The following is a 16,179-nucleotide window of genomic DNA, read 5'->3' as shown; positions in this document are numbered from 1 at the left end:
CCAGTGCACTGTTCCATCTACCTGCTCTCAACTTGACATCCTTTCCCTGAAAGACCAGAGCCAGACCAAAGCCCCCACCCTCTGCTCAGAACCAGGCCTCACTAACAAATCCCTTATTCATGGTCCTTGGCTCTGTCAAGAGCCTTGGCAGCGTCTTTACCTCCTGGATGATTCTCCCCCACAGAACCTGACCCGAGAAGTCAGAGGTTGGCCATTGTGCCCAAATGCCCTGGCAGGAAGAGTATGACTTCGCCCTGGAGGCAGTGGTCAGTGCCAGAGGACAAGCATTATCTCCCCCTAGAGGTCAATAGAACTCTCGTAAAAATAAATGACTCCCCAAAGCACGCCAGCCCCAGCATCCTAGGTAGGCCCCACCATGCCCCCATTCTCACTGGCCCTCCAGCTTGCACAGTCACTAAGGGAGGCACACACCATTTTGTTTTGTGGGGCTGGAAACGCTCTGACTCTGGAATGTTGTGCCTGCCTCTTCGATTTGGCCTTTGGTTGCAAATGGCTTTCATGTTCCACTTCGTTTCCTGTTCTGTACAGGCAGAATTCCCTGGGAATAAGCACTTCAACACTAGAATTCTGTGTTCTTGGGGAGATGTATTTTCCTGGAGAACAAAATACTGCTAACACAAGCTCTTCTGTTTGGCCTGAAGTATCTTTCATAATTGGGTTTTTCAGAGGACTTGTTCTGGGTTGCTAACGTCTTAGTGGTGATTAAGAGGAGAAAGGACACAGGCAGAGAATTTTAAAAGTACTCTATGGGCTGTAATGAACCAAACCCTCTCCCCGCCGTATCTGAGAAAGAACTTTAAGGACCATCGGCAATGAGGAAGGCATGATCTTTTGCATAAGAAGATACTGTCACTTCCTTGGGGTGAATATCCAAGCTTTGTTGTGTGGTGGACCCCAGTTCCACTCCCCCATACTTTAAAGAAGATGAGTCCAAGACAATACCTGATTCATAAGGGGAATAGTATTTACTATTAAATAAATGAATGACCTCTCTAAGTTTGCTGTAGCCAGCTGCTCCCAGGTTGCGGCAATTCTCCTCTATTCCTAACTAGCTAAGTATTTTCTTTCTTTCTTTTTTTTTGTTTTTTTCCAAAATCAAGAATGGATATCAGATTTCATCAGAATTTTTCTTCTGCATCTATTGAGCTGTCCATAGGATTTTCTTTAATCCATTAGTGTGATGAATTAGTTTAATTGGTTTTACAATGTAAATCAATATGGCATTCCTAGAGTAAACCCCACTTGATTATGATATATTACCATTTTTATATTGCCAGGAAAAATTGTGAAAGGCCCTGAAATGAATCAAAATGATTACTTGATGTTCTCAAAGGAAAACTGAAAAATTTCTAATTTTAGGTATTCTGTTTTTATGGGAACTATACTTTTATAGTCTTTGAGCTATTTTACAACTCTGTACCTAACTAGCAGCAATGCAATTGATTCTAACTTGTAGACATACGAGTTAATTCTGCCAAGTGGAGGTGCAATTGGTCCTTCTTCCAAGTAAAAGTCAGTTTATTAACTGTTTGTAAATTTCAGCATTGATGTGTTGCTCTTTGGAGGTTTCCTGTAAAACAGCTATGGGTTCCCTCACTGATTGATGAGTTAAGTAAAATCTTTGAGTTGTATATGTTTGATATTATGACAGGGGCACCTAGGTGGCTCAGTCAGTTAAGTGTCCGCCTTCAGCTCAGGTCATGATCCCAGGTTTCTGGGATCAAGCCCCACATCAGGCTCCCTGCTCTGAGGGGAGCCTGCTTCTCCCTCTCCCTCTGCCACTCCCCCTGCTTGTGTTATGTCTGTCAAGTAAATAAATAAAATCTTTTAAAAATATTATGAGAGTTATAATTACACTTTACCAAAGTTACATTTTATCTCTGGATTCAAGTTGTTACTGCTTTAATGTTACTTGCATACATACTCATAAGTGAAATTGACCTGTCATGTTCTCAGTTTCCTTTTGGGGTTTTGGTATGAATGTTATGCCAACCTAATTCTTTTTCTCTCATATAATTGTATAAGACTGAAATAACTTCTATTTCATTATTTTGGAGAACTTGACAGTGAGGCCACCTAGGCTTGAATTTTTTATTGTGGAATGTTTTTAATTATGAATTTGTTTCCTTGAAATTTTAGACCTATTGCAAGATTTCCATTTTGATTGTGTTGGTTTTAATGCTGTTCCAGGAATCTGTCCATTTCAAATTTATTGGCATAAACTTATTCATAATAATCTCTTGTTTTCTTTTTTTCAGTTTTTTTTTTTAAGTGAGGTATATAACTGATATAAAAGAGTATAGTAGCTTCAGATATACAGTATAATGATTCAGGACTCATATGCACTGCAGAATGATCACAATAAGTTCAAGTTAATGTCCATCATCACACATAGTTACAAAATTTTTTTTCTTGTGATTAGGACTTTTAAGGTCTACTGCTTTAGCAATTTTCAAATATGTAACACAGTATTTTTAACTCCAGTCACCATGCTGTACATTATATCCCCCAAACTTACAACGGAAAGATTGTACCTTTTTTTTTTTTTAATACGTTTTTTATTTTTTATAAACATATATTTTTATCCCCAGGGGTACAGGTCTGTGAATCACCAGGTTTACACACTTCACAGCACTCACCAAATCACATGCCCTCCCCAAAGTCCATAATCCCAACCCCTTCTCCCAAACCCCCTCCCCTCGGCAACCCTCAGTTTGTTTTGTGAGATTAAGAGTCACTTATGGTTTGTCTCCCTCCCAATCCCATCTTGTTTCATTTATTCTTCTTCTACCCACTTAAGCCTCCATGTTGTACCTTTTGACCTCCTTTCTTTATTTAGCCCACCCCTAAACCCACCACCCCCAACAGCCACCAATCTGTTTTCTAGATCTATGAGTTTGGTTTTGTTTAAGTTCCACATACAGATGAGATCATACGGTATTAATCTTTCCAGTCTGATTTATTTCACTTAGCATAATGCCCTGAATGTCCATCCATGTTGCCACAAATAGCAAGATTTCATTTTTTGTGTTTGTATAGTATTTGTGTGTGTGTGTGCGTGTGTGCATGTGCGTGCGTGTGCTCGCGTGTGTGTCTGTGTGTGTATCTCATCTTTGTTATGTATTCGTCCACTGGGTTGTTTTCATATCTTGGCTATTAATAAAAATGATATTTTATCTTTTCTTTATATGTATTTAAGGCTATAAATTCTCCTCTAAATACTGATTTACCTGTCTCCAAAAGTTTCTCAACATAATATTTTCATTATCAATTTAAAAGTTAATTTTGATTATGATTATTCTTTTGTTCTATTATTTGAAAATACATTTAAAATTCAAGTAAATGGGACATTTCCAGTTATCATTCTATTACTAATTCCTAGCATAATTGCATTTGGTTTAGAAAATGCATATGATTTCAATATGGGTTTTGGAATAAATTGGAACTTATGTTATGTTCCAAGGTATGGTTATTTTTGGTGGGAGCATATTATATGGGTCATAAGGGCTTGAAAAAATTTGTATTCTGCAGTAGTTGTATGCAGCTACTGTATATGTTCTTTGGTCAGTTGGCTATGTCATGTTCTTCTATAATCTAATTTGGTTTTGTTTTTGTTTTTGCTTAAACAACAGAAATCTATTTTCTCACAATTCTGGAGGCTGAAGTCCAAGAACAAGGTACTGGTAATGTCAATTTCTTTTGAGGCCTTTCTTTTTGGTTTAGAGGGCTGTTTTCTCCCTATAGTTTGAATGATTCTTGTTCACTTGGTCTGTTAATTACTAAGAGAGATTGGTTAAAATCTCCATCTATTAGTTGTAATATAGATGTAATATAGAATTTTCAATTTTTAGAGAGAGGAGTTAAAATGGCAGAGGAGTGGGGGGGGGGACCCTGGGCATGTCTCATCCCTCAAACACAGCTAAATAGTTATCAAATCATTGTGAACCCCAAGAAATTGATCAGAAATCTGAGAGAACAAAAACTACAAGTCTACAAGTAGAATTTTCAATTTACATATATGCTTTGTTTTGTATTTATGCTTTATATATTTTAAGGTCCTATTGGGTGTATGCAAATTTAGAATGGTCATATACTACCAGTGAACCTCTCTAGTAATGCCTTTTACTGGAATTCCATGCTGTCTAAAAGTAATATACTACACCAACTTTCTTTTGACTGGTGTTTGCATCATCTTTTAAACACTTTTGTTTTCAACCTTTTCATATCCTTGTGTCTTAGATTTGTCTCTCAATGTTTTCCATCATTGACCTTAAGCATTTGATTGACTTACCACTTATTATAATAACTGATATCTTTAGGCTTCAAACTATTCTCTTACATGTTTTTTATTTGCACCACCCTCTACATTTCTTTCCTTTTTTCTTCCTTCTTTCCTTTTTCTTTCCTTCTTTCTCTCTTTCTTGCAACTTTCTTTCTTTCTTCTTTTTTTTTTTCTGTCTTTCCCATTGTTAGTTTTTCTTAGTTTGGAGATTACATACTCTTTACCTATTCTTTTAGTAGCTATAATAGAAATTATAAAAAGCATTTTAAAGTAATCAAAATCTAACACTGACTAGTAAATTTGTCCTTATCTTGAATAATGTAAAGACCTTAGAACATATTAAATTTATCTACACCACTCCTGAACAATATGCTCGTTATAATGTATTTAAATTCAGTATGTGTATTTTAAACTCAACAAAATATTTAACCCACAATGTTCTTAATGCCATCATTAATCTATCATTTTCTGCCATTTTCACTTTTAGAATTTCCTTTAGGGTATTCTGCTTGAGGCAAACTCTCTCAGTTTTATTGTGTTTGAAAATGTCTTTACATCACTTTCAAATTTCTGCAAGATTTAGAAAATGAAATCTGGGCACTAGTGATGTTCATTTTTACTTGTTGGTCACTGTTTGTAGGCCATTTAAGTTGATGGAGCATCTATCCATCATCTCTATCTATCTGTGTATCATCTGTCTACCTACCGATCCTTATCTACCAATGAATCATCTATCTATTTCTTAGTTTGTATTGTCACTTCTAAGTGAGAATTATATGGTTTTTACTAAATTTCTGTATTACACCTGTATCTTTTTTCTTCCACACTGAGAGTCCTCATTCACAAGGATGAAAAGGATGATTGAATTCAAATATTCCATAATTACTCATTTGCTTTACCCAATATTATAATAGTTTCAAAATAACAATTCAATACTACTCTACCAATTATAACCAAAAAAATTTAAACATATTTTGCCTTTTTACACCTATATTACACTATTCTCTCCCATTTTAAAAGATTATATTCTATATTCTTAGATAAGTAGACATTTGTATACTATAATTTCTCCTTTTTTAACTTTTATATTTTAAAACACATATATCCATACATTTATTAGCATTAAATGTATATAATTCATATTACATATATACATATATGCTGATTATATATGTAATATGAAATATATATATATATATATATATATATATATATATATATATATGACTCTCTAAGTATTTTGGCTATTTAAAGTGTGTTTTTCAGTAGGGTCTCCAGAAAGCTCACTTGGAAACAATTCTTTCTTCTGTGTTGACATTAATTTACACCCTTTATACATCAAGGTTTTATTAGCTATAAAAGCCTTGGCTTACATTTTTTTCCTTGAAAATCTTAAATTACTTTATTTTTCCTGACATAAAATGTTACTGTCAAAAAGACTGATGGTAACCTAATTTCATTTTCCTCTTTTTTTTTTTTTTTTTTTTGCATAGATGCCCAAGGATTTTCTTTTCTTCAAACTCCACTGATTTTACTAAAACATTCTTTGGTATTGGTCAAGCTCATCTGATAGTCTCAGGTATGTACTGTAGTATTCCAATATGTAATTTTAATTTTTTTTTAATTTCAAGAGTATTTTCTTAAATTATATTGTGTTTGCCCTGTACCCTTTCTTTGGTTTTCTTCTTTAAAAGTTCTGTTATCTGTATGGTAGTCTTTTTTGTCTATCATTGATATTTGTCATACTCTTAAGCTGTTTCCTTTCTTCATTTTGTATTGAAAGTGTTCCTTCTCTGAAACCTATTTCTTACCAAGGCATCAGTTATTGTATTTATTTACTGAGTTCTTTCTAACTTAGTCTCCATTTTTAAAACTTTTGTCTCTAATTCTCAATTTGTCATACCACTTTGAATTCTTCTCATACTGACTTTTGTAGTTTGTGTATCTTATGTGATTTTCCTAATGTCTTTAAATAATCTTGAAAGATTAGGTTATGGTTTTGATCTGTTTTTTGATCATATCTTTCTGGTGTAACTTCATTGTCTGTAGGGATACTATTGAGTTTGCTAGCATTTTCTTCCCTCTTGTAGTAACTCATATGTGATTTAATCATGATACTTTTCTTTTAGTTATTTTTATGAAAATTTAATTTCCCTGAACTTCTAAGCAGTTTGTTCAGGTAGCTCTGGTAACTTCACCGAACTCACCTTCCAAAGTTTTCTGCTTCTGCTTCCCTTGTTCACTTCTACATGGACCTTCTCCTTTCTTCACCTGTTTTACTCAATTTTGATTCTGCAGTTTCTCCTCAGTGTGGAACATGGTTCCAGAAAGGAGTCTGAGCTCATCAGCTTTTAGAGTAAATAAAAGTAGAGTAGATAAAAGCTAGATTGTTCCAACCCTTGTAGGCTTTACCAAGGCTTTACCTCCTTGGACTTACTCACTTTTTAAGTGGACAATCAGCTAACCTCAGCTGCTGTCCTCAAATTAGCCCACCACATTTTCCAATAAATATCTGATGGGTGTTTTGGCTGTTTTGGAATCCATCTGTTTGTAAATAAAATGGGTCCTTCACCAGAGAGTTTGAGAAGCAATGAGGAAGGAAAGATGAGTATTAGGAGGCTGCATGGGCTTCATGAAAGAGGTGGCTTTTTGGCCGAGCCATGAAGAGCAGTCAAAGTAGGAATGAATGCTGACATTCTCCAGGACTCTGCCTTTGGCCTCCATCTCACTTTCTTTGTAGGGGAGCTCATCCACTCCATACTTTCAAGCATTGACTTCAAGGCAAACATTCCTCCAGATCTAGGTCCTCTACTTGGAGGTCCCATAAGCATGACAAATTCAGCACAGTCCCAACCAAAATATTTTCCAAATATTTTGTCACTGCATCCCATGCATTGTTTTTATCTTCATTTATTTCAAAATATTTTCTAATTTCTCTTGTGATTTTTTTTCCTTTGGCTTCAAGTTATTTAGAAGTATGCTGTTTAATTTCTAAATATTTGGGGATTTTAGAAATATCATTATATTATTGAGTTCTAGTTAATTCCATAAACATACTTATATAGTTCCATTCCTATGAATTATATTGAGGCTTGTTTTATGACCCAAAGTATAATCACTCTTGGTCAATGTCTCATATACACGTGAAAAATTTGTACTCTGCTATACTTTGGTGCAGTGTTCTAGAAATGTCTATTGGGTCAAAATGGTTCATAATGTTATTCAAATCTTTTATATCCTCACTGACTTGTCTGTCTACTTATTCTACCAATTACTAAGAGAGGAATGGTGAAATCTCCAAATACAATAGGGGAATTGTCTATTTTTCCAGTTTTATCAGTTCTATCAGTTTTTGCTTCATAAATTTTGAAGCTCTGGATTTGAAATACTAAATTTAGCATACAATAAATTCATAAACATATATGAGTCTGTGGAGTCTCCTTCTTGACTATTTTATTCCATTGATCCATTTGTATATCCCTGATCCAGAATTACATTGTTTGTATTAACTGTGACTTTAGATAATACTTTAATTATTGCTAAGGCAAACAATCTCTCTTCTCCACAATTACATTTACTTTTTCTTTTTAAAAATGTTTTATTTAAATTCACCTTAGTTAACCTCTTCTTTTTCAAAAATATCTTGGTTCTTTTCATGTATTTACTGTTCATTTAGAATGCGAGCATCAGTGGGTCAAGTTTTTGGTAAGTTAAATCTTAAGTATTTTACAGATTTTTACATCTCCCTGTTGCTCAGAGGCATTTTTCCTATTGAAGATACAGATTTTTCTAATACTATATTTTAATTGCATCTATTATTTCTATGTGGACAAATATACAAACAAAATATCATTTTGTTCTAACTTTCCAATATATTTATACCAGTTATTTCCTTTTGTAGTCTTTCTGCATTGCCTAGATAACTCTAGAGCAAGGCTATAGTGTTAGCAGGAGTTACTGTTTTGCTAATGGGAAGGCTCTAAGTTTTCACTTCCCAATATGATGTTGCTATTAAAAGTTTATAAAAATTGTTCTTTGTCATGTTCAGGTTTCAGATATGATAGTTACATTAGGTATGTTTTAAGGTTCCTTGTAATTCAAATTGTTTCATGATGAAGTCCTTACTTCCTACTTTTTGATTATAGCTGTAGACAAAGGGGGTACTCCATGGAGTGGTCCTTCACCCCCACTGAGTGCCACTGACCTACTTAATGAATTCACCCCTTAATGAATACTTTCCAAATCTTCTGCATCAAGACAACATATAAAAAAACTAAATCTTGGGTAAAGGAGATGTGGTATATATATGATGGAATACTATGCAGCCATCAAAAGAAATGAAATCTTGCCATTTGCTACGATGTGGATGGAACTAGAGGGTATTATGCTGAGCAAAATAAGTCAATCAGAGAAAGACAATTATCATATGCTGTCCCTGATATGAGGAATTTGAGAGGCAACGTGGGGAGTTTGGGGGGGTAGGGAAGGAATAAATGAAACAAGATGGGATCAGGAGGGAGACAAAAAATAAGAGACTCTTTATCTCACAAAACAAACTGAGGGTTGCTTGGGGGAGGGGGTTAGGGAGAGGGTGGTTGGGTTATGGACATTGGGGAAGGTATGTGCTATGCTGAGTGCTGTGAAATATGTAAATCTGGCAATTCACAGACCTGTACCCCTGAGGCTAATAATACATTATATGTCAATTAAAAAAATTTTTGAATTAAAAAAAAAAGAAAAGTAAATCTTCCCAGGGATTAAGAAAAAGTAAGTAGGAAATGAAACTGTTTTGTTTTAGGGTTACTTAGGCATTTTCATTTAAGATTTTTCAATAAAAATAAATCACTGAAATGACCTTTGAGTAGTAAATGTAAAGGTAATTGAAAATTCAATAATGTTCTAGATAGATTCAGGGTAAAAAGCCCAAGAAAAAATAAATTACCAAGACTTCTATGAGAATAAAACTTACAATGTTTATTTGTGAAAAGCTTTGGTCCAACATGTAAGTCCATCAAGCACAATGCCACTTTAAATATATGTATTTAAAGTTGAACATTATTAAATGCATATATGTATGCTTTTATCTAAATGATTTAAACCTTCCTCTAAATAAGCATTCATATACTTACAAAGGTGTCAGTGGGAGTTTCATATTCATATCCTTGGCTAAGAATGATTTTTTTTGTTGGTAGGAAACTTAGTATTTCAATTAGTCAAAAGTTTTCAATTTGGAATTCACTTTCCAAAAATGAAATAAAACAAGTACAATAAGTATTTCTATATTGACTTATTTAATTTCTTTGAAAAACTAAAAATTAGTACAGCTATAAAAATAGAGGGCACACATTAAAGAAGAAACATGTTTACCATCAAAATTGTGGCATTTTTCTTTACAAGAACATTTCAAGGCCTAGATAATAAAAATACTTCAGGCAATACATAGTAAGTCTTTTCATTTAAGTAACAGCATAGAACTTTCTCATGAATACTGTTGTACATCATATCTATTATTTTACAATAACAGAGAGAAAATAAAATTTGGGATACAAATATTAAGGGCCAATCATCAAAATGAAATTAATGTTCAGCACAGACTATTATTTATATGAATAATGTAAATAGGTAGAATCATCAATTTGATTTAATATAAAATACATTTCTGGAATATAATTATTTCTAAAATGAAAATTACCAAATTTAATTCAACAAATTCAAATATTCATTCAGCCAAGGGAATAAAATAAGCCTCTTATAAATTCAAGATTTACATTAATATTAGAAATTTTCTCAATATAATACATAGAATATTCTGATCTCCACTAAGTTACACTGTACAAAGACATGTAGCCATTGCTAAATAGCTTATCATCAGGTATAACTGATCACTAAAATTCCTTGACCAAAATATCACTGTAATCGTATGAGGCAAAGTCATATAATAAGATGGATATAATAATGGCCACATCTTTTCAAAAAGAGAATATGGAAGTTTTCCTTTCACAGCTATGAATTTGGTTTTCCAAAGCCTAGTTCCCAAAGCCAACTTTTAAATGTTACAGCAGAGGTGGGGCAGTAATGGAAAGAAATGATTTAATGGAACTCTAAAGAAAAAAATGACTATCATAAGATCTTAGTTTGAGAAATATATCTGGCGTAAGAGATACATAGCCTTATGTAATAATGCTTATATCAAAGTTTATTGGTTAGCTAAAGGGCAAAGACTAAGAGGCAAGTAAAATATAATATGTGCTTTTAACAAAGCAGACTGAGTAATATGTTAAGTGTTAGGGTGGAATAGGAAAGAGCTCAAGCCGGACAAAAATCTCTTCTTGGACTTTCTATATAAACATCTATTTTAGTTTTGGACCGTTCACTAGTGTGCTCATGTGATGGAGCAGGGGAACTCTGCCCACCCATGAAATACTTCCCAAACCAACAGGTCCCTGTGCAGCTGCTCTAGAAAGGCAGCTTGACCTCTGAGGTCTCTGGGCCCCGCCGAGAGTGTGGAACTATGTGAAAATGGAATCCAATTTGTATGGAAGTTTAAGTCATCCTAATTAGTGAACTGAGTTATTCAAATAACAGACTCTAGCTAAACAAATACAGACTCTAGCTAAACAAACAAACAAATAAACAAAACATGTGTTAAGTAACTGTCCTGAAAAGGCCTCTAAGACCTCATGATATGATCTTCCATTTACTGGCCCTGTATTCTCCAGAATAAGGTAAGGGCTTTATAAGGTTCTGGAAATCCTCAGCTCCCTTTAGCTGCCTATGCAAATGAAATCTTAATGAGTACAGTTTAAGTCCATTACTAGGCTCTGTGATCCCGTCAACCAAATAAGCTACAGTTGTTTCATGCAACTTTTGTTTCATGGGAAAATGTGGGAGTATATTTTGATGTTATCTAAGTAAGATTAATGGATAAACACTGTTCACCCCAAACCAAATGATGCTGCCTTCAGGGAGTTGTCAGAGAGAAAGTTAAATGATACAACAAGAAAGCACATGGTACCCGTAAGCAAAGCCTGTCGGCACAGCCAGAAGTGTTCTTTGTGAGAAGACTCCAAGCCACTTGATAATTTGAAATGTGAGGCAACAGAAGTCTTTCTTAATCTAAAGTCAGAAGCTTCTGAAGAACTTCAAGCACAACTTTATAACAAAAGAAATACTGCTCCTATATACATACATATGAAAAATAACAGGATGGTAAGTAGCTGAATACCACTATCCACTTACAGAAAACATACTTGTAATTTTCAACCATAAAGGAAGGTTCCTAAAAAGTGCAAACATTTAGCCAGGAACTTCTTTATGAAAATATGTTATTTTTTTAAATACCAGGAAGAAAAATTATCATAAAACAGTGCTTGGAAACTTACCCTCAACCTCCATCTCCTTATATCTCCCTGGATACATCACATTTAAGCTTTTTTTTTTTCTTTAGGTGTAGCCTCAGGTCTCTTGGGCAAACCAACTTCAAATAAAATGCTTCCTATCATTTAACACTGGCCTAAGAACAGGTCAACTTAAAGATTTAGGGGTTGCTGCTTTTCATTACCCATACTCTCTTGATTCCCCCTCCCAAATGATTAATAACTAATCTATAACATCAATGCTATCCCTTTATGACGTGCCAATGACTTTGATAATTTAGTGGCAAGTAAATATCCCCAAACTGTCATCCAGAAACCTATGAATAATTTTAGATATGTTACTTAAATAACACGGCATCATGGATGGACAAGGCATGTGTTTGGGCATCAGGACACCAGTTTCCTGCCTGGCTCCTCCACGTGCTATATGAACAGAACCTCACAGAACAGACTTCATTATTCTGAAGGTGAAGTACTTCATCGATAATAACAGAGAAAAATTCATGTCTACCCCAAACAGTGAGAATTCAGTAACATCAAGTAGGTAAAAGAGATTTACAAATTGTAACATGCTATACATGTTAATCTTTATGTTCATTATTCTTTTTATTAGAATTTATGTAGTGAGAGCTTACCTTTGTTTGAATCATGCCGTAACGCTGTTCTCTCATTTGGGTCACTATATTCTTGATGTTGAACTGCAACAGGATGACAGTGATTTTGTATTATTCACATGGGGGAAAACACAAACCCACAGACTGCCAGATGAGTACTCCATAATTCTTCCCAGTTAAAGAGATGTCAAAATTTAACCAGAAAGTTCTCATTTTCAGCTATAAGAAAACATACTATTTAACCTAGTCTAATGGATAAGGAAGACTTTAGGTTAAAGGGGTTTCCAGGAAAAAGCAGGAAGCAATCATTTACAATAAGAAATGCTCTCCAAAAGAAATAACAACAAATTTGCCCATATCCACTTTTCTGTTCTCCAAAGGGAAAACTTAAAGCAGCACTGTGATTCTGGAAAAGTCTGAAGCACAGGATACTTTTTCTGGCCATATAGTAACACAGCTGTTTCTCATCTAAAGAGCCTTCTTGGCTCAAATGGAGACCCTGAGCAACAGTTGGTCTGATACCAGAGTCTGCAACCTGTGCATGGAGACCAGCATACCCAATGTGGTTGCTGAGCTGATGCGGGTCTGCAAGGGACTGTTGTTATTCCACAATAAGATGAGCCCAGAAACTGGTAGTTAAGTGTTTAGAAACTCTTCTGGCCATCTGACAGCAGCATCAAGGAGTATCACCAGCAGAACAGGTTACAGACCAGCTCAAGTGCTGCTAAAGTTGCCTGGAGAGTCAAGCAGTGCAAGCTGAGGACCAGTCATATTCAGCAAGACCACATCAAAACATGAAATTTTAAGGTTTGCTAACTATAACCCCCAAATAGGTGAAAATGAAAGAAAATATAACCATTCCTTTATAACTTTTGGTTTATATAATAATTTAAAATTTTAATTGAGCCATTAAATTTTTATACTAGAATTATAGATATACATATAGTATAATAGCAAAACCCGGAAACTGACATTAGTTTGATCCACGGAGCCTATTCAGGTTTTGCCATTTTTTCAGGCAATCATTTGTGAGATTGTGTGATGCGCTTGTGTATTTTTGTGCAATATTATCCCAAGTGAAGGCTCCGGTAACAGCAACCACAATCAAGATGCAAAACTGTTCCACCACAGGACTTCCTCCTGTTATCCATTAGAACTGCTCATCCAACTCAGTTCCTAACCCTTGGCAACCAGTCATCTGTTCTCCATATTGACTGTTTTGTTACTTCAACAAGATTATATGAATGGAATCACATAATTTCTAAGTTTTTGAGACGTTTTTTCATTTAGCATGATTGCTTTGAAATATATCCAAATTGTGCATATCAATACTTCACTCCTTTTTATTGCTTAGTAGTATTGGATGGTATGGATATATACTGGTTTGTTGAATCATCAGCTTGTGGAAGGACATCTAGGTCAATTCCAGTTTGGGCTATTATGAACAGATCTACCATGAACATTTACATACAGGTTTTTGTGTGAAGGTAGGTTTTCATTTCTCTGGGACAAACACCCAAGAGTGCTATTGCTGGAGTTATATGGTAAATTTAGTTTAGTTTCGTTTTTGTTTGTTTTAAAGAAATTGCAGGGGCACCTGAGTGGCTAAGTTAGCCAAGAAAGTGGCTCTTTATTTTGGCTTAGGTCATGATCCCAGGGTCATGAAACCAAGGCCTGTGTTGGGGACTGCAATGAATGCTTAATATTCTCTCTCTCCCTCTGCCCCTCTCCCCCACACTGCACTTGTGCTTTCTCTCAAAGAAAAGGAAAGGAAAGAAAAGAAAGGAAAGAAAAAGAAAATTGTAAAACTATTTTATACCATTTTATATTCCCACAAGCAACAAATGGTTAATCTCATTTCTTCAACTCATTTCCTCAACCTTCCCTTGGTGGTGTCATTTTTTATATTTGTCTTTCTGATAGATGTCTAGTGATATTTCATCATAGTTTTAATTTCATTTCCCTAAAAGCTAGTGAAGCTGAACATCTTTTAAATGTGGTAATTTGTCATCTTTTTATCCTCTTTGGTGAAATGTCTGTTCATATCTTTTACCAATTTTCTAATTGGCTCCTTTTTTGGTTTCTGTTCTTTACTACTGAGTTTTGAGGATGCTTTCTAAATTCTAAATGTAAAATCTTTGTTGGATATGTTATTTGCAGTTTCCCCAAATCCGTAGCTTGTCTTTTCATTCTCTTCATGGGGTCTTTTACAAACAACTTGTTTTTTTTTGTTGTTGTTGTTGTTGTTTTTTGTTGTTGTTTATATATATATATATGTAGTTTATTGTGTTCTGTATATAATTTTACACACACCAAACTTATTGAATTCTCTATCATGTGTTAAAATTTTCCAATAAATTATCTTGAGTTTCCCCAGTAATCAACAATGTTTACAAGTAAAAATAATATTACTTTTTCCCCATTTTTAGTGCTCTTATTTTATTCTCCAGTTCAATTATGTTAGCTGATAAATCCAGAACAATATTAAATAATAAGAGAGATAGCTAAAACGAAATGACAGAGACATTGAAAATGAAGGGGTAGAAGATATGATGAATATATGCTGACAAAAAAGGAAGAATGTCTAATCATATTAACATCAGAAAAAAATGGAATATAAGACAACACGAATGTTACAAGGAATAAAAAAGTTCATACATAATGGTATAACAATTATGAACTTTTATTCACCTAACTACCTAACATTAATATATAGAAAAGAAAGCATACTTTAAAAAAATGGAAGCCACAACCAAATGGGGTTTGTTTAATAAATATAATCCGTTAATAAATTCAAAGTTCAGAAGACTATATTTCCTGTTGATGCTGGAAGGGTATTTGACAAACAACTTGTTTTAATTTGCTTTCCCCCTAATATTAGTAATGGCAAGAATGTTCGCTCTCACCACATGTATTATTCAATCTAATACTTAAAGTTCTAGGTAGTTTAACAAGGCCAGAAAAAGAAACAAGAGAATGCAGGTTGGAAAGGAAGATAAAAAGCTGTCCCTATCTGTAACTAGAATGATGGTCTATATAGAAAATCCCAAGGAATCTAAAAACAGAACAAAACAGAACCCCCCCAAAACCCTCTTAGATTTAGTGAGTTCAATGAAATCACAGCACAGAAGATCAGCAAAAACACACAAAAACAATCACATTTCTACATACTAACAATGCATATGTGGAAGCTGATAGTAAAAAACACAATCCATTTATAAGTGCTCCAAAGAGGAAATCTAAAAAATGAGAAAATGCTGATGAAAGAAATTAAAGAAGACCTAAATAAATGAAAAGACATGCCATGTTAATGGACTGGAGGATTCAACATAGCAAAGATGTCATGATGTTCTCCCCAAACTGATCTACAGCTTTAAAGAAATTCCTACCAAATCCCTGCAAGCTTTTTTTGTAGATGTAGACAAGCTATTCTAAAACTTATGTGGGAAAGCACAGACTCTGTAAGAGTTAAAACAATTTTGAAAAAGAATAAAGGAATCATTCTTCCTGATGTTAAAACTTACTATATAGATACAGGAATCTATAGAGTAGTATTGGTAGAAGGATAAGACACACAGATCAATGGAACAGAATATACAACCAGAAAATGGCCCACACAAACATGCCCAGTGATTTTTGATGAAGGTGCAAAACAATCTGGTAGAGAGGAAGAACAGCTTGTTCAACAAATGGTGTTAGAAAATTAGACATAATTAGGCAAAAAGGCAAACATAGGCAAAAAAATTTTTAAAAAATAAAGAAAGGAAAAGTAAACCTTACCTTAAACCTCATACCTTATACAAAAATTAACTGAAAATGGATTATGGACTTAAATGTTAAACATAAAACACAGAACGATGAGAAAACAATATAGCAAAAGTTATTT

The 16,179-nt window shown here is 34.1% G+C and overlaps 1 protein-coding gene across 3 annotated transcripts in view; it reads right to left on the bottom strand.

Moving 5' to 3' along the window:
* Positions 1-9,293: 9,293 nt before the first annotated feature.
* PTPN20 (protein tyrosine phosphatase non-receptor type 20) overlaps positions 9,294-16,179 on the bottom strand; it is a 115,475-nt gene continuing 108,589 nt past the window's right edge. For all 3 annotated transcript variants that reach the window (XM_059169670.1, XM_059169671.1, XM_059169672.1), the window contains 2 exons: positions 12,315-12,377; positions 9,294-11,480 (listed from right to left, as the gene is read on the bottom strand). In XM_059169670.1, the coding sequence (XP_059025653.1) occupies positions 11,415-11,480; positions 12,315-12,377 (129 nt within the window). In that variant the 3' untranslated portion in view covers positions 9,294-11,414. The remainder of the gene's footprint in view (positions 11,481-12,314; positions 12,378-16,179) is intronic.

Source organism: Mustela lutreola, chromosome 4 (assembly GCF_030435805.1).
Source record: "Mustela lutreola isolate mMusLut2 chromosome 4, mMusLut2.pri, whole genome shotgun sequence".
NCBI classification, from domain to species: Eukaryota; Metazoa; Chordata; class Mammalia; order Carnivora; family Mustelidae; genus Mustela; species Mustela lutreola.
The sequence above is the reverse complement of the archived record's forward strand: the minus strand, read 5'-3'. Positions and strand labels throughout refer to the sequence as shown.